The sequence below is a fragment of the Indicator indicator genome, chromosome 24 (assembly GCF_027791375.1).
Source record: "Indicator indicator isolate 239-I01 chromosome 24, UM_Iind_1.1, whole genome shotgun sequence".
Lineage (NCBI taxonomy): Eukaryota > Metazoa > Chordata > Aves > Piciformes > Indicatoridae > Indicator > Indicator indicator.
The window spans coordinates 10,237,474-10,261,944 of NC_072033.1; the positions used below are offsets into that span (position 1 = coordinate 10,237,474).

Here is a 24,471-nt window from a genome sequence, read left to right on the forward strand (position 1 = left end):
GAGCCTGAGAAGGAAGGTTTACTGGTAACCACGGCGTAGGGGAGGCGGGGGGCTGCCCCCGCAGGCCTCGACTGTACGCGTGCCTTGGCAAGGGCTATGATCGTTCTGCGCGGTGTCTCAGGCGCTCGTTAAAAGCGCAGTCTGCCCGGCCATGGCTCTGAGGGAGCTGAAAGTTTGCCTTCTTGGGGTAAGTGCTCCGCGGGGCCCTGCCGTGGGCCTGGGACGATAGGAGGGAAGCTGCTAAGGGGCAAGCCTGAAAGGTTTCCTCTAATGGGAGAGAGACGCTGCCTAAACTCTGGAGAAGCTCTGGGTGTCAGGGTTCTCTCTCTGGGTGAAGGGTGGGCCTCGCTCTGGCGGAGCTGCCGGCTCGCCCCGGCTGTTTAGCCCCGTCCCCATGAGGAGACCGGGTAGCCGGAAGGGCCTTCCCCTCCGCGGGGGGAGGCGTTTTCCAGGAGGACTATCGCTCCTCTTTTTTATCGGTATTTTCCTTATAAAAGAAGAGAGGAAGCAGGAGTGTACATTTTCCTCTTTCTTGCAAGCGTTTTCGGGCTTGGAGCTGGCTAAATAAATTTTAAAAAGCACCTGAAATCAAACTCGTAGGGGAGGGGCTTGAACTTTTGGTAACATAGTAGGCGTTTAAAGCGTTCTAAGAGTGGTAGGTGGTGGAAGGAGACGTTAAGCCAACTGATGCAGAACTTCGGTAAGAACTAATGCTATAAAGCTGTGTGTTGGCTTGGTTTAGTCTGAGGGCTTCACTGGGGAGCCTCATGTTGAGTAGGTGGAGTTTTCTCCACCTGTGCCTAAATTCTGTATTGTACCGAGTATGACAGGCACAGTTGTTTTCTGCATCTAAATGGCCACATTGCCCTTCGGAGGGAAAAAATCATGTGCTTCTGTGCTCTATGTATTCTGAAGGTGTTTGGGGTAACTATTACTTATGTTTGTGTTTACCTGATCTGAGAAACCTTTTGTCATGTAAGAGGAAAGCAAGAACCCAGGAAAACTGGTCCTTGAGCTCCCAGAGCAAGGAATTATGTGCGTGTTTCTGTTTTCAACGTTTGCTCTGCTTATTGAAACTGCAAGCATGATAAAATACAGAACTGAGATAATATTTTTTCCTTGAGAGAAAAACCACTGGAAAGGAAAAATACAAGCTTACATGCTGTACCCAAACTTGCTACAATATTCAGAAGATCCCGTAAGAAGGATGAGGGGTGTAAAACTTCTTTTTTAATGAAGCAGCTTCTAGAGTTTTTTTTCTTAAGATTTTAATGACCCCACAGATGTAAAGCAAAAAGCTTGTCATCATTGTCTTAATTAAATGATCACTTAAAATGTCCAGTTGCTGTTTATGGCTAGTAGTTTGTTGTTTCATTCTTAAATAGGCCTTCTATATATCTTTCTCTTCTTTTTGTAACAATGCAGTCAGTGGTGCAAAGACATACATGACCCAGAATTTTCATGTTACATTTCCTCTTTTACCATTTATAGCTCTGTAGAGTTGCATTAGAAACATGTTTCAGGTGTGTCAGAGAAGAAACTTCAAGTCTTTCATTAAGCAGGGTGGGACGGCATTAGTCAGAGGTTGAAATACATGTGTCACACTTGTATAATTTGCTGTGCACCATTGGCTTGCAAATATGGAGTACCATACTCAATTGCTGTATATTTTACCAGAAGTGGTATTTGGTCCTTCCCTCTTCCGGTTCAAATGCATTTCATAGCTTTGGGGGAAAAAAAAGTTGGAAGAACTGATAATAATCATGACTGAAGAATTTTATAGTCTTTCATTTAAAAAAAAAAGTCTTAATTTTTCTACAAAATGATTCTAATGCCTGAAGTATTTCAGAGTCTAACTTGTGTCAGATTCTCTGCAGGAGTTTGCTATTTACACCCAGTGCGCTGCAAGATTTGACAACAAAAAGCATCATCTGTTTATAACTAATGTCTCTTTCAACTATTTCTGTTCTTTATTTAGGATACTGGTGTGGGCAAATCAAGTATTGTGTGGAGATTTGTAGAAGATAGCTTTGATCCCAACATCAACCCAACAATAGGGTAAGAAGCTAAATTGCATTAATAAATTATGCTATAGATGCTTCCATTAACGGAAAAATATGCTTTTTCTCATGCACCATTCTTAAATTTCAAAGTGTAATTATTATGCAACTACATGTTTTTTCTAAGGCCTTGGGTTTTTTTTAAGAGTCTAGTACAATAAAAAGTCTCATAGGTTTTTGAAGGTAGTTAACATACTAATTCAGGCTGTAGTTCTCTTCATAGATTGTTGCATATAAGCCTATAACTTTTCTACTACACGCATAATTGTTAATGTGATTGGTTTCACAGGTAAGATTATTTGGAAGTTGAGCCTCATAGTAGCAATATTACTGAGTTCAAATCTTCAAATGGATAGAAGGGAGGGTAAAAATCAGGAATTATTGTAGTGGTTGATTTTTTTTTTTTATTGCTGTCTTTTTTGTTTTGTAAGTGTCTCACAAGCTGCTTTGCTCAGAATCCATTCTTTACTTACAGGAGAACATGACTTCTCTTGATGGTGAAAAGAATGTATGTGGGGGGATGTCAGAGCAACTTCCTGTCACAGGTGTCACACTACAGTTTTGACCAAAAAAGAGCGTGCTGATAAAGATCAGCTAGCTGTGTCTCATCATGCCCTAAAAAAATAGGGTTCCTATGAGATACCTCTCTTTCTCCCACACCCCCCACCTCTCTCTTTTTTGGTGTAAATACTTAACAAAGGTGGCCTTTGAAATAGATTGCGAAATAGTTTTCTTGGATCTTGAAGGGCTGAACATGTTTAGTTAATGTCAAGTTAGCTACAGGTTTCTTTGTTGGAGGATCACGAAACTGCTATGTGGATAGTAGTTTTTATTCACTTAAGTAGGGGAGCAGGTTGTCTTAAATGTGTAAGTTCCAACCGTGTATTGAAGTTCAGACCTACTGCCCATAGTGATAATAACTGTGAGCAAAACTTGAGATGGACACTATTGAAAGATCCAGTTGATTTTCTTATTACCTGAGGTGTTTGAGAAATTGAGTATCCATCTTCATGCCTGGTCCTCCAGATACTTTAATAACAGTTTAATTGTTCAGCTAATATGGGTGGTATCTACAGTGGCCCAAATTCAGCCATTGTGTTCATGCATGCAATTCCTGGGAGGTGGATGTGGAAAGGTTAAGTCTGCTTAACTAGTAGGTGACCAGGTATGGTAACTCAGACTTAGGTTTTGTGAATCTTTTTCATTCTTCCAAAGCCAGTTTCTAGTAATCTGATAGTTTTCTGGCTGTGTGATTTGTAGCTTGATTTCTTTTTTTTTTTTTTTTTTTCCTTCTTTGGTTGATGCAACACCTGCTTATTTGAAGGCAGGAAACCAAAGAGATCACCTGCATGTGTCTTCACAGGGGAATGTCTGTAACAGATGCATGTAGTAATTTAAGGTGCTTTTAGAAGAGGCTAGCCATTGTGGTGATGAGGCTAATATACAGAATAGCATTTGTCCTCATGGCTTTAATGACAGTACTGGGATTAGTGTACTTTCTTGAACTGACAGCCTAAAAATCTATCTTTTAGTAGTCATTACAAAATCATGGTCTAATGAAAAATGGTCAGAGGACTTGGTATCATGGTAGATGGCTATAGTAGTGTAAATTAATCAAAACCTGCCCAAATGCAATTTTTTTTCTGAAGCTCCAGTAAGATACAGTCCCAAAATTTTAAGCACATTAATTTTGAAACTTTTTTTCGAAATCTTGTTTTTTGTAAGGATTTGAGAGAAGTTTTGAGCATCTTGTGAAGCTAAAGCTGAGAACATTTCAGTATTTGCTCCTGGGGTTTTGAGTTCATGAGATACAGTCATGTATTTCCTGTCCTGTTTCCATTTATCTTAGAACTATCTCAGCAATCCTAGTTTGTTGTCATGAATGTTTGTCATTCAAGGTTCAAATTTGGGCAGCTGCAGAAACTGTCAGAATGTCCTCTCAGGATGCTGAGGACACATTCTGCTTTGCTTGACCAGCATGTATCTATCTTTGGGTACTGCAGAACATCTAATCTTTCATTATAGCATTAAAAAGGAATCATGAATGAGTATGTAACTACTTTCAGGTGCATCTTGTTCGCATGGTTACAGTGCTTACTTAGCTGGGAGAGGCAGGTAGTGAAATTTAATAGAGAGAATGCATTTTTCCTACTAGAAGACCTTAAGGATAGCCCTACTTTTGACCCAAAAATTATTTGTCTTTGAGCTGTTTGGGTTTTGTTTTGTTTTGGGGTTTGGTTGGTTGGATTTTTTTATTGACATCTGTCAGAATGAAAGCTTCCACTTGTCAAGGAATTTCAGGAAGCATTCAGGCTCTGTTGTCAGCTACCATTTGGAATGTTTAGTTGAGATGTGAATTACAGCTGCACAGCTGTTCAGTGCAACTTGATAGTAAAGGAATGTTTTGGTTTACAGAACCAAGTAAGATAAATGTTCAGTGAGAATCTGAGTTAGGAAATTGTTTCCATGTTGGGCAGAGATTTTAGAACTGATGCATAATTTACAGTAGTCTTACAGAAGCTGTGGGAGGCTACAGATCATACCACTTTATTTTCTGTTACCCATTGCTAAATAATGTATTTTAGCAATGGGTAACTGTGTTCAAATGCATTGCAGTTTAGACCATTTCTTTTTAAGAAAGCTGGCTTCTTAAGAGAATGATGAACTTTGGAGATTGACATACTATTTGGCAAGCCATCTGAGCTTAAGGAATGAGGAGGTTACCTCTTAACAATTGAAAGCATTGTGTAATTGCTTGGTTTTTGTTTTTTAAAATGTAGATAGCTGGTTTGTCCTCCTATAACATTGAAACATGTCCAAAAGTTATAACTACAAAAGGGCCATGGACATCATTTAAATCTGGTAGTACTTAAGATTCAAGATACCTGAGATCAAGACTTCAGTTTATTTAATGTTGTTGATCATGCTGAAAAATATTTGCTCTCTGACTCTGAATCTACTGGCAGCTTAGTGTACTGTAAGAAACTCCAGTACAGGCCACCTCCAGCGCCTTCCTATCCTGCAACCTGCCCAAAATTAACAGTAGAAAAAGTTTGGAGGTCTGCAGTACTTTCAACTGACAGGTATTAAGCCTACAAAAGGTGTTCAAGACCATAACATAGGATATCATATACTTAAAATAATTATGACTTCTACAGTTCCTCTTCTACAAGGATTTGAATTCAGTGTGTGGCTATTCTATTTAAAAATGTGCTTACAGGTAATAGCTACAGGAAAGAACTCTCTCTTCTGAAATATTAAATCTCCAAATTCTTGCTCTTGTTGGAAATACTGATTCATGTAATGCAGATCAAGCACAAGTACTTCACAATATTTTGCTGTAATGCATCTAGAAGTTGGCGGGAGGCAGCTGGAGTATAGGAAGAGATTTTTATTTGATTGTCTTCTGGAAGTATGAGAGCCTGTGCAGACTGAAGTATATATGACAGAGATTTGGGAGCTGTACAGAGTGCAGACAAAAAGGAAGTTACTCATTACTGATTTCTCTGTCCTTCTAACACCTACCAATAGTGATACGAATGTCCCATAATTTGTTCCAAAGTATGGATTTAGCAGCCTTAGTCTTAGTACAGACATAGAAAAAGCCGCTACAAAGGATTTGATCTTTCCCCCAGAAATCTCCAGTGTATACTGAAGCGATTTGCTGCGATTCTTCTATTTAGGAAGAATGTTGCTAAAAAGGCTGACATTTCTGACTTTTGGTCAGACAGCTTTTATTTTTATCAAAAGCTTATGAACCATAAAAGCTTATAATATGTATAGGTATTCCTTCTTTTTGGATAAATTGAATTTCATTTTCTGAAAGGAAATTTCATCCTCCAAGCTCAGTTCAGCCTTTATGTATAAAAATCTGTTTCATTTTTTTTGGGGGGGTGGGGGGAGGGGAAAGCACTTTTATTGGCATGTAAACTTTTTTAAAGCTCATGGTGGTAATGTTCTGAGAACATATTTATGTTATGAAACGCTTAAACGATCATTTTTTTCCAGAGCCTCATTTATGACCAAGACTGTACAGTATCAAAATGAGCTGCATAAATTCCTAATCTGGGATACAGCTGGACAGGAGCGGGTGAGTAGAGGCAGTAACTGTGGTGATAGCTCTGCACAGAGTTTGGGTTGCTTTTTAACCCTGCCCCTGAAAGCCACAACATGCTCTGTTTTTATGATCTGTATGTATTCAGACACTTGTTTCTATGCAGATTTCTATCAAGATATGGGTGCCATAAATATGTTTTTATTTCTTGTTGTTATCATGGTTCAAGTACAAAGTTCAGGATGATTGCCTAAGGAGAATAGCTTATGAAACAAAAGACTGGGTTTAAATTTACTGAAAGGGAATGCCATTTGAAAAGAAAACAAAACCAGGGGCTGGGAAGGAGCCAGTGGCAGTCTCTAGTACCAGTTAAGCATTCAACTGGTAATGTGTGAATCAAAGTGAAATATGATTACATTACATAGTACAGGTAAGGCCCTGGTGCTGTAAAAATACAAAACTCCTAGTATTCTGTTAGCTTCAGTGTTAGGGTTGCTAGTGTGAGTAGGATGTGGCTCTATGCTTTCAAGCAGTGTTATGGGTGATAACTGATCTTTTATTTTGTAAAGTTTTACTTGTCAAATCTGGTAGTATCAGAAACTCCATCAAGAAATCTATTGTGAATTTTTAATTTGGTAGTTCAGGGTTTTGATCTCTTCAGTGTGTGGAGTTCTGAGGGGAGGCAACAAGCTTTCAAGAAAATGAGTAGTCAAATCAGTTAATTTGCATGATTTTTACTTGAACTTTTTCAGGAAGACTTTGCTAGTTTAGACTTTGCTATTTGTAACAGTAGTGGAAATTACAGTATCTGTGCTTACTCTTACAGTTTCTTTACTGTTAACTACTGTCAACTGTCAATTACTCATGAGTATTTGTATTTGTGAGGATGTGAGGCAACTGCAACAAAGGTAGACACCAGAGCTGTCGCCAGTGAGAGTTAGTTTTATCAGGTTGGGTTATTCCTTCAGGCAAATGCAGCTGTACTATTATTCTGGATTGGCTCAAGAAACAGAGAGCCCTAGCAAAAGAAACCCCAGGCAAACAAAACCAAAACCAAATAAACAAAACCCTTGTAAAGGCTCAGGCATCCCTTGAAATTTTGAAGTCCTAGTGGAATTAACTTGCTAGATTTTTTAGCTTGATAACAGCCTGGATGGCTAGAAAGTTAACTTGAGTATTGCATTTCAGTGCTCTAGATTTTGAATGACAATTTATTTCCTTCCAGCAGCCATATATAAAGCAAATTTAACATTTAACATGTCAGGAATGTGTCACAGGGATATATCCAACAGTATTCATGTTATCAGAAATATCAAAGCTCTTCCATTTCTAGCAGTTAGCCAGTGGGCATTTGCTGTTGATAGTTTGGTTTAAGTGAACATCCTAGCTCATGCTAGGATGTTCGTGCTGGAATGTGAATCTTCTGAGGCTGGTACTCTTAAACAGAAAGCTTTATAAACATGCCTGCCACAACTTGGCAGAAAACATCCATTACATTAGCATTCCATCCTGTTAATTTTAACTGTGCTTGTGAGCAATGGGAGAATGCTGTGATTTGGATTCAGCACACTGCAATCTGAGGAAGCATCTCTGTACATGATGAGCATGTTCTTTGTCGTCTTGTTTTTTGGTTAGACTTTAATTGATACCTCTTTAGTTTTCTTCCATTCAGTTGTGTGGTATCTTTTATGAAATCAAAAAAGGAAAGATGCCTTACTAGAGGTCTGACCCAAGAGCTGTGATATACATGACACTTCTGTTCCACACATGAGAGAAGTCACTGTGAAGTCCCAATATGTGCAAGGAAACCTGTGAAATGGGGGCAAGGATATTTACTTTGAAATGGTGCCAGTATCTTCATAGGTGTTTCCCTCTTCAAGCTGGAACAGCACTATCATTTATTGCTAGGCACAAATGGTCTGTATACCTGCCTTGCCCTGAAGTCTATAGCACAGTTTTCTGGTCATGAACTGTGGAAGGGATCCCCTCTGTGGTGATCTGGAATACCAGAGTTATCCACACCATTCTTGGAACTGAAATGTCTCTGCTGAGCTATGGTGTGTAATGCCCAGAATTAGTAATCTTGGCTTCCTGAGGAGCATTTAGGCTATTTTCCACTTCAAAGCCCAGCAGCAAATACTTCTACTATACTGGGCAGCCCCTTTCTTCTAAATGGCTTCAGGTAGTGGCTGGCCAACTTCACTCCAAAGGTGGAAATGTGCACTAATTCACTTCACACAGCTCATTTCCCTACACACACACAAGCCTTATTTCTCCTCTCACTTCTTCTACCCTGAATAAAGCTGATAGGAAATTACTTATAGCAATTACAATTTTTGCCTTCTTACCTAACACTTTTGACAGCTTCTCTGGATTATTACATTATCATCTTAATAATTCTGTCAAAACACAAACTGGAGGCTGGCAGGCAAGCTGGAGTCTCTGGAAAAGTAGCAAAAGGAAAATTCAGTGTTTCTGGTAACATCTGTTTTGTTAATGTATTTTATCTGCCGACTGCTCTTGGGTGGAAAAAAGTATCTAAGTGTTAGCAGGCAGGAAATGAGAGTAATACAGAATGAGCAAGTGAAAGTTGGTTTATTCCCAATGTAAATAGTCAAATAATCAAAAAGCCAGGTCACAACCAGTCCAAGTGGAGGTTCACCAAATATATTTCCCTTTACATTTCAGTGCTTAAGAGGATGAGAGGGATTATGTCCCAACATGCCTGCCTATGCTTTCCTTTCCCACTAAAATATTTTTATATTCTGAATTTTGTGTTCAAAATCATGTTTTCAAAACACAATTTGATAGTCAAATGTAGATGGTCTGGAATTCTGCTTTATAGCAAGATCTTTGATTTATAATATTGCTCTTAGTCGAACTGTACTAAGCAAAAGGAAATTGGTATTTTATGAGAACTAAACAAGCCTTTATGGAAAACTACATTCTGTATGTGATTTTTTTTGTTTGTTTGTTTTTTTTTACCCTGAGTAATAAGATGCACAAAAGCTCTAAATCACATATGCTTACATCAAAGCAGTACCTTCAGTTTGCTCTGTGCTTTGAGAGCTTTGGCTGCTAGATTGCTTATTTGGTTCTTTTTAAATTGGCAGAATATCACCCTGTTTCTAAGAATGCTTGACTGATATTTTTGATGCAACAATCATGTGCTCTCACTTTCTTCAGTCCTGAATTCATAACACACTGTGCAAAGGTAGAGGCCTGGTTTATACCCTGCAAATGTGGCACCAACTGAATGTGCCTGATACAGATTTAATTCTGAAAATTACAATTAAATTACTGTAGCTTTTTACTATCTCATGGATTCCTTTACAGCTCTTTATGCAATAGGTCATGTACTTGAGGGCTTTTGCTGGTTTTAGTTGTAAACATACTTCTAACTTCTGCAGAAAAACTGAAGCAAAATCCGTAAAGCCGTAAGTTAGATTACAAGGAAAAGAGCAGTTTTAGCATTAAGTAGTGCTAGAGCCATGTCTGATTCATGATACTAGAGGCTGACACCAACTTCTGAACATTCCAGGTCAGCAGTGATACATGCTAGTCTTCTTGAAATTGCTCTTTGTCCAAAAGCATGAGTGTCTCAAAGAGGAAGCCAGTTCAGTTTTGACTGTTTTCCCCTTGCTTGATGTCCTGCAGGTTTGTGTCTGTGAATAATCTACATGCTTTGAATTGAGAGGTTCTAATCTGGTCAGAATAAGGTCAAGTTTGGCTTCCTGCTTTTTTCAGTAGCTGTGCTGCTGATTCTTGGAGTATTTATTGGTTGGCATTTGGAAGACATTACTTTTCATGGAAGTTTATCTACTCAGTTGTACAGCCACTCTGTAATGGTAAAGAAAGTTTTCCACTAATGTGGACTTTAAAACTAATTTTCACTTTCTTCAATAATAATAATAATAATAATGAAGTCATGGAGGTAATAGGAAGATCAGATTCATAGGTATGCTGTCTTTCTTTCAGTTTCGTGCTTTAGCCCCGATGTATTACAGAGGGTCAGCAGCAGCCATTATAGTCTACGACATCACAAAAGAGGTAAGGAATTTGTTCTTGACTCAGAAAAAACCCACAGAAATTGTAATGCTATGATGGGCTAGTTCTGACTCTTAATTGCCTCTGTTTTGTTTTGTATTTCCTTCCACATCAGGAAACTTTCTCAACATTAAAGAACTGGGTTAAAGAGCTTCGGCAGCATGGACCTCCAAACATCGTCGTAGCTATTGCAGGAAATAAGTGTGATCTTAATGATGTAAGGTAAATAACTGTTGACAGTTTAGAGGTTTTCACTTCAGCTCCTAGCACTCAATACTTTAAGAATTTAAAGCATGTGATAGAGCAATTTAAGCTGCACTAGGATTGTAGTTTCACAAAGGGTCTGAGCTGTTTCTAATGTCAGAAGATTTGGTTAATCCACCCTTGGACAGTCTTGTCCACTTCCTCCCCAGTGTTGGTGTGAGTACATGTGTGACTGGGCAGTAAATCAGGCAGTAAAATGGATCCAGATTAAAACTAAACATTCAAAATAGGGAAAATGATCCAAATGTATTTATCTTTCTCACACCATGAACACTTGCTGGCAGAACGGAGGTGGGATAGCAAGGTTAGGAATGAGCAGTTTACTGGGAGACAGGATTACATTTTCTAGTGGCAATGCCAAGTTACACAACCCTGAACTGCCTGTAAAACTACAGTGTAATGCAAGCTATTTACCTCACTTTATAAGAAGTACCTCTGTCAGTCACTGCCACCTCATTTTTTTTTTTTTTTAGGAAAAACATCAAACCTGTTTGAAAGTATTGTGTAAGTTTTCCTTACTTGCTTGTTCAGGTGCCTTCCTTCTCCCCTTAAAGATCAGGGTGGAATTAGCTGTGGCTGAAATAATTGCACGGAGAAGGAAAAGTTCTTGAGAAACTTTATGAACAGCCAAATTTTAAAGAAGGCACATACTAAAAACAAAAGAAGCCCTTTTTTATTGATATCCAGGTTAAATAAGCCAAAATTCAGAAAGGAGGTGTATGCAAACTTCTTAGGTTTAGATTTCATTGGAAAAGGTACCACAGGTGGTTGTGTTTTAAGAACCACTGCAAAGTTGGTTCTTAATGTACTTTTACAAATTGTTAATATCTAGCAGTTATCTAGTGAAATCTAACTTTTGTTAGAAGTAGCATCTCTTGAAATTCAGCATGAAATTACTTAGAAGACAAATATAAAGCATGCAGTATTAAGTCTCACGCTTATTTTTTGGTGCTTAGATGGCATCATAAATTATGTAAACGTTGTTCAAGCTAATGGGTGAGATTCCTTGTACTTTAGTCAGACTATATTTAACTCTCTGATCTAAACTCTCTACTTTTGATAGTCTTGAGTCCTTGTTACTGAAAGTAGCCTATGGTTTCTAGAAACTGTATGTAAAGTGATTCATTCCTCTTCACCTGTTGGGGTTTGGTTTTCACGTTGGTTGAAGAAACATACATCATTAGCAACTTGCCTACTAGGGGTGCAAAATAACTTTCTGACTTCGTGGCTTTGTGTGCTCTGTCTAAATATCTTCTTGTTCATAACTACATCTTCATGCTTTGTGTAAAGTTAATGCTCTATGAATGTCTGTGCAGTGTTCTGAGGTGCTTGGCTCTGTAAACAGCTGTAGGAAATCCACTGGATTAGTGGAACTAATGCTTTAGGATCTGTTCAGTATATCTAAAACTGTTGTGTGTGTGAAGAAGAAAGCACCATCCAATCAATCATTGTGGCCTACATTTGAAGCACTCAAGAAACAAACTCTGCTGTAATGTTGTCAGATGGATTAAGGCCTTGTTTAGTTCATGATTCTGGTGCTTTTTACCTCAGGGTAGGGAGGCTGTAGAATAACGACTGAGCATAAGCTTCACCATAAGGGAGCACTGTGATGCCAAACAGGTAAAATGCAAAATAATCATTTAGTGAGCCACTTAAAATCTTAATCAGTTCCTTGAGATTTTGAATAATGGGAGGTGTGTATTCACAATTTTTTCTTTGCTTTGTTTTTCCAGAGAAGTCATGGAAAAAGACGCTAAAGACTATGCAGATTCCATCCATGCAATATTTGTAGAAACAAGTGCAAAAAATGCAATAAACATTAATGAACTCTTTATAGAAATCAGTAAGTATTTAAACACTTAATGTACTTCCTTCTGAAAGCAGTTCAAGTAGAAATTTGGTTGCTGTATTGTGCTATTGAGGTGAGACTACTGAGGTCAAAGTATACTGACTTAAATTTGTTCCAATCGGACTGGAACAAATCCAGTGAATCCAATTAATACAATGAATACAAACTGCAAAGTGAGATGTATAAGTTTTTGTCATCTAATGACCTCTAAGTAGTCCTTCTAGAGATAAGCCTACTGTGATGCTGCTGGATAAATAGCAAGGAGGGCACTTGTGTCAGAAGTCAGTGTTGTCTTACCATATCTGTTACTGGATATTTCAATCAGCGCTTTCAAGGTTATGGAAAGGAAATGGCATGGGAAAGATCCAAACTTCATACAGCTGAGAAAAGGAATTAAATTCTCACTCTTAGTGTTTGTACTTGGACTAAAACAGTGTACTCTCAAAAGCATAAGAATTTATAAACGCCAGATTACTGCATGGAAAATAGCAACCATTGTGTGTAGGTTTTTCCATAAGTATATTTGTGGTACCTTGGTTTTTTTTTTTAATTAAATTGCAAATCTTTTCTGTCTGATTTCATGGTGGGGATGACAATGACAGGGTTTTTTTGTGTGTGTGAATGAAAGGCAGTATTTGAAAGTGAATTTCATGCAATATTTGCAGGATTTTTTTCAAGCAGCAGCACCAATGTGCAGGCCTGGCTGTGAAAAGAGGAGAAATAGCAACCCATTTGTCCATGTGTGCACTGCAGTTTAGCTTTGACTATCTACAAACATTAAACTTGAGGGGGAAAAAATAGATCCTTGTAAGCAGTGGAATAGATTGAAGCTGATATAAGAAGTATGTGTTATAGATTAGCTTCCTGATTTACTGACTTAATAGTTGCTCTCTAAAATTGACCTTGAATAAATGATGGGAAAAAAATCATAAATCCTCCTCTGAAAAGAATACTCAACCAAGAATAGTCAATTTTAAAGACTGATTAGATGACTAAAGGAGCTGTCTTTCCATGCGCTTCTCTGCTAAGCCTGATGTGGGTGATCTATGGAAATACAGGTCAAGATGGTAGGTCTCAATGAAGGTATTCCAGATGGTATTGCATCCTGCAGAGTATACTCTCTGGGTGTTTTTATAGTTTAACTCTCCAAGTCTAGATTAGAAAGGAAAATGCTGCAAAATTAGCTTAAAACTGCCTCTGCTCTTCTTTTGTGGAACTGTATCTCTTACAGACACAATGGAGACTGTTACCTGCCATTCTGTTATGCAGCAATGTCATCACTAATGACTTATGACTCATTTTTGTATACAAAACATACACTCAATGCTTAGAATTAGTTTAAAGGATGATGTTTGCTATGAACTTTTCTTTTGCCTTCTTGTAGGTCGCAGAATTCCATCAACTGACACCAACCCTCCGTCTAGTGGTAAGGGCTTCAAACTTAGAAGACAGCCATCGGTGACAAAGCGCAGCTGCTGTTGACTGACCCCTTAGAAAATCAGACTTGTTTATACAGTAGGTGGTCTTGGAAGTTAATAGTTCACATTGGGTTTATATTATCGGTCTTAGATCTTTATCTGCTGGTGTTCATACACCCGAGGTCCCACAAAAATGGACCAGCTCATCTGACATCTGTACACTCGCAGAAAAGACTGCAGTCGTAATGTCAGCCTGTTTACTTGCAGAAAGTGTAGTATCTCTTGCATTCAAAGGGAATCCATCATCGCTTTTTTGGCCTTGCTTGAAAGGAAGGTGACTATATGGACGATAGAACCGAAATGCTTAATAGATTTGTAATCCAGATTCTAGGGTTGGTTGTTGGTTTTGTGTTTGCGTTTTGTTTTGTTTTTAAAAGGGAAATGAGCACTTTTGTGGGACTTCAGGGGTGGAAGGAATCTGGAAGGTAGATGTCATTTCTTCCTTTTCTTCAGTGAGCCATGTTTTAAGTGTAATTGTAGCTAACCCGAAGTATGACAGCACAGTTGATGTGAGGTGGCTACAGAATAAGCAACTGAAGACAAGTAATAGGCAAATGAGTCCATCCAGTCCCCAAATCCCATTTGCACTTTTTATTTAAAGATGATATGCACCAGGGATGGGGACACATGCAACAGATATTAAACCATAGACAATCTTTCATGCTGACTTTAATCACTTTAAGGCAAACTGATATGCTTATAGGCATCTTTATGTTTCTGCAAGTTGGGTTTTTTTTGAATATTCAGATGGTCGAAGAAAAGTGTCTTAAATGGTTACTGACTAAAACCAGATGCTGTAAACAGATGCTGCCAGTGGTTCTGATTAATATCTAAAAGTTTTTGGGGAAAGCTTTTAATTGCTTGGCATGTGTAAAGTGTTCATATTATATTTATGAGACCTGTGTTTAAAGTATTATAAATTATGTAAAAACAGTTAAAAAAAATGCAATCTTACACACTCCTTCCATTCCACACCTATGGATAAACTCCTGGGGAATTTCCATTGGGTTTTTCTTTCCTGCATTTCAGCTGTTGTCACTGTGAGCTCATCTAGAGGCAGACTGAAATTCTTTCTTTTAATCACATTTGAAAGGGCCAATAGGGAATGCTGTTGGTGCAGCATGAGGTCTCTCTGTTGAAAAAGTTTTCACCTGTGGTGCACCCAGTTTTTCCTGGTTTGGGCACAAAAATCCAAATAGGAAGTAACTTTAAGAGATGGGGTAATGTAGATCATTACCTCTTGCTTCCTGGGCTTTTTCATCTGTGAGGGTTTTCAGCAAATCATTGTTTATCTTATTCTGTATTGGATTTAGTAACCTCTCAATTAAACTATAGGTTGACCATACCCACTTGTGCTATTTTATTTATTTTTACTTTTTATTTCCTACCAGCACTAGTGAGAAACTTTATACTTTTGAAGAAAAAAGCTTGTTAGACTTGGGTATGTACTAAAATACACTGTTTAGTTGTAGTATCAAAACAAGCTCATGTTGATGATGCTTATTGTTTGTTTGTAATATGTTTTTTCTGTCATCTCAAGTATTTTCTCTGAAAGAAATGTAGAAAAGTTTGTAAGAAATGAAAGGACTTGTACTCAGATCAGTTTCCATTAGTGAAAAATCTTACAGGCTATTCAGGAGCAAAACAGGTGAACAGTTACAGTAAGATTTTGAAAGGGTCCATATGTTTTATTGAAACTTGGTGACTACATTTTTATCAGGCTTTTTACTTATCCCCACATTGTCAGTTATGCCTTCTTTGTCACAGCTGTACAGGCTGTGTGCTTATGTGCCCATGAAATTTAGCTTCTTCAAACCAAGGCTACTTGAAGCCCCTTTGTAACGCTGGTCCTTAGGAAGGCATCACGTAGTAGAGGCGGACTTGTGTTTGGTGTTCATCTTGAAGTATGACTGGTTTTAATTATTTTTTTTCCCTGTCACTCTAAGCAAATAAACTATGAACAAAAATGTATTTCCATCAAGTATTTTATAGCAGTCCTATATGATTAGTAAAGGAATAATAGAGTAAGCTTGCTCTTGGTTGTATTTTTAATTATTTAAAACCAAAATAAAACAGAAAGGTCAGCAATAAATGTAGAACTTTCACAATGCCAGTCATGGAAATTCCAGCTTCTCTGAAGTATCTCAAGTCTTACACCTAACAAATTTTTAAAAGATAATTTGTGTAGTTGTCTAGTTCAACTAGGTTTTTAAAACATTGTGTTCAGTGTTTCAGAAGTCTGTTCTGTACCAGGTGCTTTAGTATCTGAACTATGATGCATAAAATACTGCCTTTGCTAAACTTGGCTGGTCATAAATCTGGAAGTTCTTTAACTTGGAAAGAGCATGTAGTGAAAGAAAAGTCTCAGATATTTGGAATATCTTCAACATAAATTAGTAGAAAAGGCAATTTCAGACTTTATAAATTATTGTTACTACCTGTTAGCTTATGGTAAAAATGGAGATGAAAACTGTTTATCAGTGAGATAACAAAAATAGTTTACTAATATCTATCTAAGATTTATTGACTGGAGAAGAAAATATTCTCAGTCTAGGCAAGACTAGGCTAGTGTTGAGATTATTGTAGTTCTCTCCGGACAGGAGAGGCATCAGTTCACGAACATTTGCCAAGATACATGCTTTCTGATCTATCCTTACTTATTTGTTAAACACCAAAATTAAACTCAAAAAACAAGCAAAAAAAAAAGGCAAAAAAAAAAAAACCCAAACCTCACCACTCTGAAAGACTAAGGAAGCAGCAACAATCTGGCTCTTCTCAAATGTAGCTAGTCTTAATGCCTCAAACTCCTTTTATTCATTACCAGGCTAAGTGAAATGCCAGCATGCTTCATATCCGTTTTTGCAGTTCCGGTCTTGAATTACTGCAGTTAATAAAAACATGGAAATTGCCAGTGTTTCAGACTATCCAAACTACAAGTACTGAAGAGTGGCTGCCTTTTAACACATGCCTATTTAAAAGGACAGACTGTTGATGTAAGGTCTTTTGAGCCAAGATAACTGTTTATTGATCAGTTGGCCTTAGCTGAAAGCTGGAATGCAGTCTTCCCTGGATGAGATGCACATGTTCATTGTTTCATTTTTGTTGGAGAAAAATGTTTTCTTTTGTATTAATAATTTGTTAAGCCATCTGCTTTCATCTTGCACTAGGCTTGCTGCAATTGGTTGTATTTTGTCCTAACATAACTTCACTGTTTGGAGATACATTAGCCTTTGAATGTTTGGAGTGCTGGTTATTAAACGTTCCATCTAAATTTTTAATAACTTCTTTTCTGTTGTTGAAAAAGCTCAGGAGTGAAGTGTTATTCCACTATGCCTGTTTAATGAATGGAGCTCATCGTAGAGGCTAGACTTTCAAATTCTGCAAAACAAGCTTGTCATGTATGTAAAAGTTTAATGAGGTGCATGTCCCATCATTGATCCAGAGCATTTTTAACTGACAAAATAGAACTGTTTCAGCTTCTAAACAACACCAGTTCTTTCCCATGAAAGTTATGGATTTGTACAAATGTATAATTTGATAAATGTTGATTTGGAGCACCTTAAATATGCTCCCCATGTTTCTGAGGGTGCCTTCATCTGACCCCCTAAATTACAACAGTCTTAGCCAACTTATCATTCTCTTGATCTGTGATGTAGGTAGTCTTGTACTACATTTTACATACAGGCTGAAGACTGGCATAATAAATATCTAAGTAGGCAAAATCTGGAAACATCTAGTGGCTAAACTACTGAAAATTGTTGTAGGTGCTTTGAAAATATCTAAGACAATTCTGACAACTTTTGCAGTTGCCAAGAAGGTTGAGACTTTGTTTAGGTTCTTAAATCCATGTTGAAAGAGAACAAAAATCATTGCACTTCAAATCCCTACTGACATTAGTGAGTAGACCCTTCAAGCACTACAGGATCAGACAGTTAATAGTTTAGAGGGATGTTTTAGGCAGACTTGAGTCTTTGGGGTGTTGGTGTACCACATACCAATTTAATACTACCAGAATGCTTAAGAAAGGTTATTTACATGCTTGAGAAGAAAGTAAGAGGAGAGGAGACAATGCCTGTTCACTGATTTAGAAGTCTAATCCCTTAACTTGGTTGAGAGATGTGGGATTCATTGGGAGCTGCCTACGTTCATGGTTAAAGATTCAATTTAATTGTAAAAAAAAATCATTTAGGCTGAATATTTTTAATGGTTTTAAAGTTGCCCTCAATGAGATTTTGTTACAATGTTAATACTAAGATATTCCATAACATTAGTTTTCTGTGTAACATAATGGAGTATTAGTTGAAAAAGGAAGCTTTAGCAGTGATGACTGAATGACTTTCTTGTGAAACAGTCTGTAGAGTTTATTAAGGATAGCATAGTCTGTTTGCAGTGTGCTGTATCAGCGATCTGCAAAGACTGTCTTGGGAATTGATGATGTACGGGACAGAAGCTGTCTGAGCTGTGTGTAGTCAGTCACCCTGAAGCAAACCTCACTTAGGAGCAGCTATAGCTACAAAGAGTTATAAAAAGTTATCTCAAACATGAGGAGAACCCGAATAATTCACTAACTTAAACTTCTACATTGCCTATTCATTTTCCTAAAAGCTTCATGTATTTCTCTTAAACACTTCAAACCTCTGAAAAAAGAGGCTCTTCTGGTCATGGACAAGAGAGAAGGGCAAACATTCTTCAACTTTTTTAGCAGGAATTTGTTTTACAGTGACCTGAGGCTGTTTGTATGCCACAAGTCAGGTTGCTTGAAGCAGGAGAATTGTGTGCTTGAAATTTAACTTAAAATCTGCACAAAATTCTCTGAAGAAAATGGTACAAGTTTCCTGTTCAGATCACAGATGTATTAATGGTAGGGGGCAGAAGATTTATAGAGATAAGATGTTGGTGTGAATTACCAATCTAAGATAGAAATACAGGTTTTAGTCTATATTAAAAAAAAACAGTCATACTAGCTGTCCTCTTCAGAGTCATATGGCTCCAACTTGTAAAAAGAAATATGCTTGAAACCACATCTTTGTTTTTCATACAAGACTTCGGGTGCCAAAACATTACCCTAAAATTATTAGGCCTTCTGACACCAATGTTTGTTTCTGAAAAATCCCTTCTGATACTTTGGAGGTCTCCAAAGTTTGAATGCAAACCCTTTCTTAGTTAGCTAGAATCCAAAATTTATGACTCAGAAAATCAAACAAGCATTACCAAACTTTATCCATAAAGTGTCACAGATAGCAAATCTTTTGAGGGATACAAGTCTACCCTGATACCCTGGAGTACTGATGAGCTTAGTCTCTGACATGTTAAAATTATCCTAGGGTCAGGATTTTCTGTTTTATCCCCACACACCCAATTTTTAATTTAGTGTTGTCAGTGTAAATGCTATGAGCATCTGTTTAGAAATACTTAAGGAAGCTCTAGTGGCATAGAGTTACTTGATGCTTCCTATTTTATGTGGGAAAATCAAGGCAGTAGGATGATTTGTCCCACTAAAAAACTGGGACAGCATTTGCTGAAACTGCCCTCATTCTAGAATAAAGACTTACTAGAAGAAACAATTTTGCTTTTTGATCATCTTGCAAGTTTGAGTTCTTAAATTTTTCCTTAAACACTAAAAATTTTATTCAAGGAGCTAATGACCTTTGTAAAGATACTCTTCTCTGAAGAAGGTTGGGTTTTCTTTGCTTCGCTTCTGTTAACGTATTCACATACGTATTCTTGAACAAGCCAACTGCTACTTTTTTGTCAAATGTTGAAGGATACAGGCCACTGCCCTGCTCTTCATCTGTGAGTGTGATACTCCACTCAGTTGTTGCACTTGGATATGCTGTTGCCCTTATACCTGGAGAGATTCACTGCTACTATTTTGCTTCATTTTTACTCGTTACAGAATGTATTTCCTATTAACATCATGCTTTGGTGACAAATTGTTCTTTGTTTCCTTATGGGATTTAGCTAGTAATAGGTAGCAAGTGTCTTTTTCTCCCCAAAGGTTCTAGAAGTATGTTACAGCAGCAAATATTTGTAAACAAAATGGTAATTCATTATTACAGCCTTATGAAACTGCTGTGAAAACATAGCAGCTGATACCACATAATGAAGGAGAAAAGCACATTCACTTGGGGGAGCAAATTAGTGTTAAGGCTCTAGTAACACAATGTAAACTCTTCTATGTTTTAACTTTTTTTTTTTTTTTGTACTTGCTATTTCTGGATATTGCATATCCAATGTGGAAATTGTGACAAAGTTAATTGTTTTAAGACACAGAAATGAATTGTATTTCTGTAGCTGTAAAACACGTCTTCTCAGCAATCTTCCCCCCTTCTACTCCCCACCTGCAGTACAATTTAAAAAAAAGAGTCATTATAAAGGTGTCTTCTGAACAAGAAACTTTGCATTTGTCTGTTCAGGACACAAAAATAACCTGATATACCATATAACTCTTGCAGTGTAATAAATGTTTGTCTGTAAAATAAAGCATGAAGGTTAACCTTTGTATCAGCAATTCTCTTGTCCCTCTTAAGAACATTCTGCCTTTTCATTATAGGATTGGGTTAACCTGTTACAAAGGTTGAGAGGTCTGTGCCTTCTTATTATGTTATCTCTTATTAAAACAAACTTAAGCCGCTCCAAGTTACAGAGCATTTGCAGCACTGTAAACTGCACAGATTTACAACCCTTGTTTCACTGCATGAAATGTAGTCAGCTTACTAGTGTTGAAATATTGTAGTGATGAATACCCAAGCTTATGAATGTTTTGAGACTTTTTTTTTTTTTTAAAGTCTTCTCTTGGGCTGGTCCTAAGAGTGTGTACAGGTTTGTCTGTATTGTTGGTTTGTAGATGCTAATGAGGAAAAACAGGCTTTTGTGCTCTTTGTATTGTTACACTCCCATATAGTGCGTAGAATGCAAAGAAATGTTCATTTGGCATAATGTAAACAGCCTTTTCAGCCTAAGCATTCATAATAAACTTTTATAGTGTAATATCATGCTAAATCACTACCAGTCTGATGTATTGTGGGAAAAAGGAAAAAAAAGGTGTAAACATTTTATTAATAAAAAGCTTTGTTTATAAATATGCTGGCTTTGTTCATAAACGCTTTCACAATGTTCAACATTTCAGGAAGTAGTTTCTATAGCAATAGAATTAGGAGAGGAAATCAATGCAAATAATGCTACAGTAGAAGTCAGTCTTCATGATTTGTATAACTGTTTTCCAAAAACACAGGCTGCTTGATCATTCAGTGGCTGAATATTTTCCCTGGTTTATATACACAGAAAAAGGCAGAAGATGAACTTGTACAAAGAAGAGATGGGGAAAAACAGCAGAGAGAATGCAGCTTTTGTGTAATGCTTCCTCTCTCTGCAGCATGATGTCTGAGAAACTGCAGGCCACACACAGTCTTGTCAACCACTGCAAGGCCTGACAAATTCTAGCAGGGTCATGTTATTTAATACATTGCATTTAGCTTAGACTGCCTGAAATGTAAAATCTTAGACTGCTTAGGCCAGGTTTCTGTCAATCAAAACTGTAAAGTGCTTTTAATATCTGCATAGTGTTTTGGGTGTCTGTCATGCTAGAAAGGGATCCTTTCTTATTTGTTGATACAGCCAGCCACCTGGCTGGGAGCTTGCCTTTTTTTTTTTTTTTTTTTTTTTTTTTTAACCAGTGTAGAGCACAAAAATGCAGTTGCCTACAATTGTCTTGCTTATCTTAGTGATGCTTAAAAGATCTTGTTATAATGCAGCTCTAGCATGCTTAGTTATTAGCAGCCTTTGAAAGTGTAAATAAGCAAAAAGTCATGTCTTTGATGCTATTTCACCTGAAACTGTTGGATACAAGTTTCTATTAAGCAACTGGCTGCAGTTTCTATGCAGAAAACGCATACTGTCATCTCTTTAACGGAGACCTGGAGTAACTTAAATTTATTGTAGAGTACCTGTTGGTTTTAAGTTATCCTCAGTATTGCAGGTACCCTTCATGCATGCTGTGTTCAGTGAATCTGATCTGCACAATGATAAAAGTACACACGTTATATGCATACAACAAAAGCCTGACAGCCTCTGTTCATTAGATTTAAGAGATTTTCAGCTTAAACAGTGCTGTGCTTTATAAAACTGGATGAAGACATGGGTGAGTTCTTCAGATCAAGCACATAAGTTCAGAGCTGCCAGTTTTGGTAACATGATACAACTTGGCAAAGCCTTTAAGATGGGGATCATCAAATGCTTAAAGGTGTTCTTTGTACTTCTTTCAGGAAGATTGGAACTTGGAATGGACTGGACAGCAACACTGAACAGTTGCTTACTTAAGTGTTTTTTATTATGTATGAGACTATGATGTATAAAGTTTCCTCTTATTCCTCACAACTAACTTGCAGATATGTATAAAACTTTTCAATTAGGGGACTGAGAATGACAGAATCTGTTTATAAGCATAAAACCTGAGTGATTACAAGAAAGAAGATAACCTTTCCACCATATCAGACAAAGAAAGCTCTACTCCACAGCCTAAGTGCACACAATTGTCTCCTGATTTGAGATCTAGTAAAATGTTATGACTTATACTTTATAGCATCAACAACAGATTAAACCTCCAAGTAGTAAAACAAATAAGCCAAGAATATTCCAGGCTCCAAATATAATTAACTAAGCAAAACAGAATAGTAGAGACCTGAGGACCATCTTTTGTCCTACAGAGAAGAAATTTAAGGAAGAGTTGCAGTATATTGGTGAAGCTTCTAAAAATTAGTCCTCTGTATTGGGTAGAAGGAGTCAGCAGGTTTCACTTTGATTATGCAAACCCAAGTGCTACACTAAACATGTATATGGTTTGCTTTTGGCGTGGAATGCAAGACAGAACAAAAAAGATGAAACAGGATCAGAGATGGTTACACAGAGAAGCTGAAAAATACAGATGATCATGGACGAGAACAGCTGAAGTGTTGAGAGGTCATATAAATGCTGCAGATGTGCTTAAAGCATTGAGTAGCATCATCCCATCTAGCTGTGTTAATTTTAACATGTACATCAGTCATTTGTCATTGCTTTTATTGCCAGAAATGAGAACAAGCCTGTTGTCACGAATTCCAGATTTTTACCTTTTTTTTTTTAGCTACTTTATGCACTTTTGGCAATTACTAAGTAAAACACCATTCTTGATCCAAAGAACTTCTGTGAGGGTGGGGTATGTGGCATCCTGAGTTGTGTCAGTGCAATAAAACTAATTTTCACAATAGGTTACTGTTACCATGTTTTCTTTCACCTCTTACCTATTTGCTCATCAGCCCTGATTAGAATTTAATATAACTGAGTACTTTGAGATACTCTTATCTGGAAGCTGATTGACGTCAGTACACTTGCTTTTCATCTCTGCAAATGACATCTCCTCCCACAGTCCTGTATGTCTGAAGTCATGAATACTTTTTTGGTGGATATACATTTCCAGTGTGTTTCTGCTGGTAACATGGGGATCCCAAACTCTTGCTTCATTGTTACCCCCCACTGAATTTGACAGGTTATAGCAATGCTTCATAATTTCTTGGGAACTTTTAGAATGTTTAAAACAACCTGAGGAGAGAAAAGAAAAAAACATTGTTAATGTAATTACTCAAGCCTATGCCTACCAAAGAAGCAGTACTTTATAGTAGATCAATGTGTAAATTGTAAAAATATTTTACAACAGGCTATTTAGAATACCAAAAAAACCCCACCCAACAAACAAAAACAAAAAACCCAAGCAAACCAAACTCAGCAACAAAAAATAACCCAAATCCAAACAAAACAACCCAAAACTTCTGTTAGTGTAGAAAAGGCAGGTGGGTATTTTTCCCATCACCGAGGTGACCTAGAAGTCTCTTTTGATTTATCAAAAAGGTAATCTGTCCTTGATAGTTAGCAGCCTCTCTTGGAGCGTTCTTCAGCTTTGCAGTCACACCACAACTGCCTCAGAGCGTCACTCTGCAGAGCAGCTATCTGACCCCAGGAACCCCTGCTTGCCCTGGATGTTTTTCTCTTCCTCTTTCTTAGCTATAAACTTCACTGATGGTATTAATTAGCCCTTTTTCTCCTGTATAAGATTACAGATGCAAAACGGTATCTCGGCCCAAACAAGCTCTAAAAGAAGCCGTGACGAGCCTGCCGACAGGCGGACCAGGCCGCGCCCCTCAGCCGCTGCGGGAGGCGGGCGGCAGTAGACGTCAGCCGCAGCCTCTCTCTGGGCTCCTCCGTGCTGCATCATCCCGCCTCTGTCCCGCCTCCCGCCCTCTCCCCGCGTCCTGCCAGGGTAGCGTGCGCGCTGGGAGCCTGCGAGCCACCGCCCGCCCTCACCGGCCTGTCCCCGTTCCGCCACCCGCAGCGCCGCTCCCTTCGCCTGGTTGAGGCCGCTTGGCGGGGGTGAATAGACCAGCCGGGCGCGCCAACCCCTCCCTCTCCCCCACGCCCGCCTGCCTGCCTGCCTGCCTGTCTTTCCTCCTCCTCCTCCCTTCCCTCCCCCCTTCCTTCCCCTCCCTCCCCGTCCCTTCCTCTCTCCGCCTGGTGCCGCCACCGCCGAGGAGGAGGAACATGGCGAAAGCGGAGCAGGTCCTCAGCCTCGAACCGCAGCACGAGCTCAAATTCAAAGGTACGAGGTGGCCGCCGCAGCCATCCCCCGCTGCCTCCCTGTGCTGTGCCGGCGGCACGGCCGCTCTCAGGCCCCGCTCCAGCGGCAGCCAT

The 24,471-nt window shown here is 38.3% G+C and overlaps 2 protein-coding genes across 2 annotated transcripts in view; both read left to right on the top strand.

Annotated features, from left to right (window-relative positions):
* The first annotated feature begins 51 nt into the window (after window positions 1–51).
* RAB22A (RAB22A, member RAS oncogene family) lies at window positions 52–16,462 on the top strand. The gene is made up of 7 exons (XM_054392153.1): window positions 52–187; window positions 1,979–2,058; window positions 6,069–6,150; window positions 10,093–10,164; window positions 10,277–10,383; window positions 12,159–12,268; window positions 13,659–16,462. The coding sequence occupies exons 1-7, from the start codon at window positions 152–154 to the stop codon at window positions 13,754–13,756; spliced, it is 585 nt and encodes a 194-aa protein (XP_054248128.1). The 5' UTR covers window positions 52–151; the 3' UTR covers window positions 13,757–16,462.
* Window positions 16,463–24,303: 7,841 nt separating this feature from the next.
* Window positions 24,304–24,471, top strand: part of VAPB (VAMP associated protein B and C) — a 30,237-nt gene continuing 30,069 nt past the window's right edge. The window contains exon 1 of the mRNA XM_054391856.1: window positions 24,304–24,379. Within this exon, the coding sequence (XP_054247831.1) occupies window positions 24,322–24,379 (58 nt within the window). The 5' untranslated portion in view covers window positions 24,304–24,321. The remainder of the gene's footprint in view (window positions 24,380–24,471) is intronic.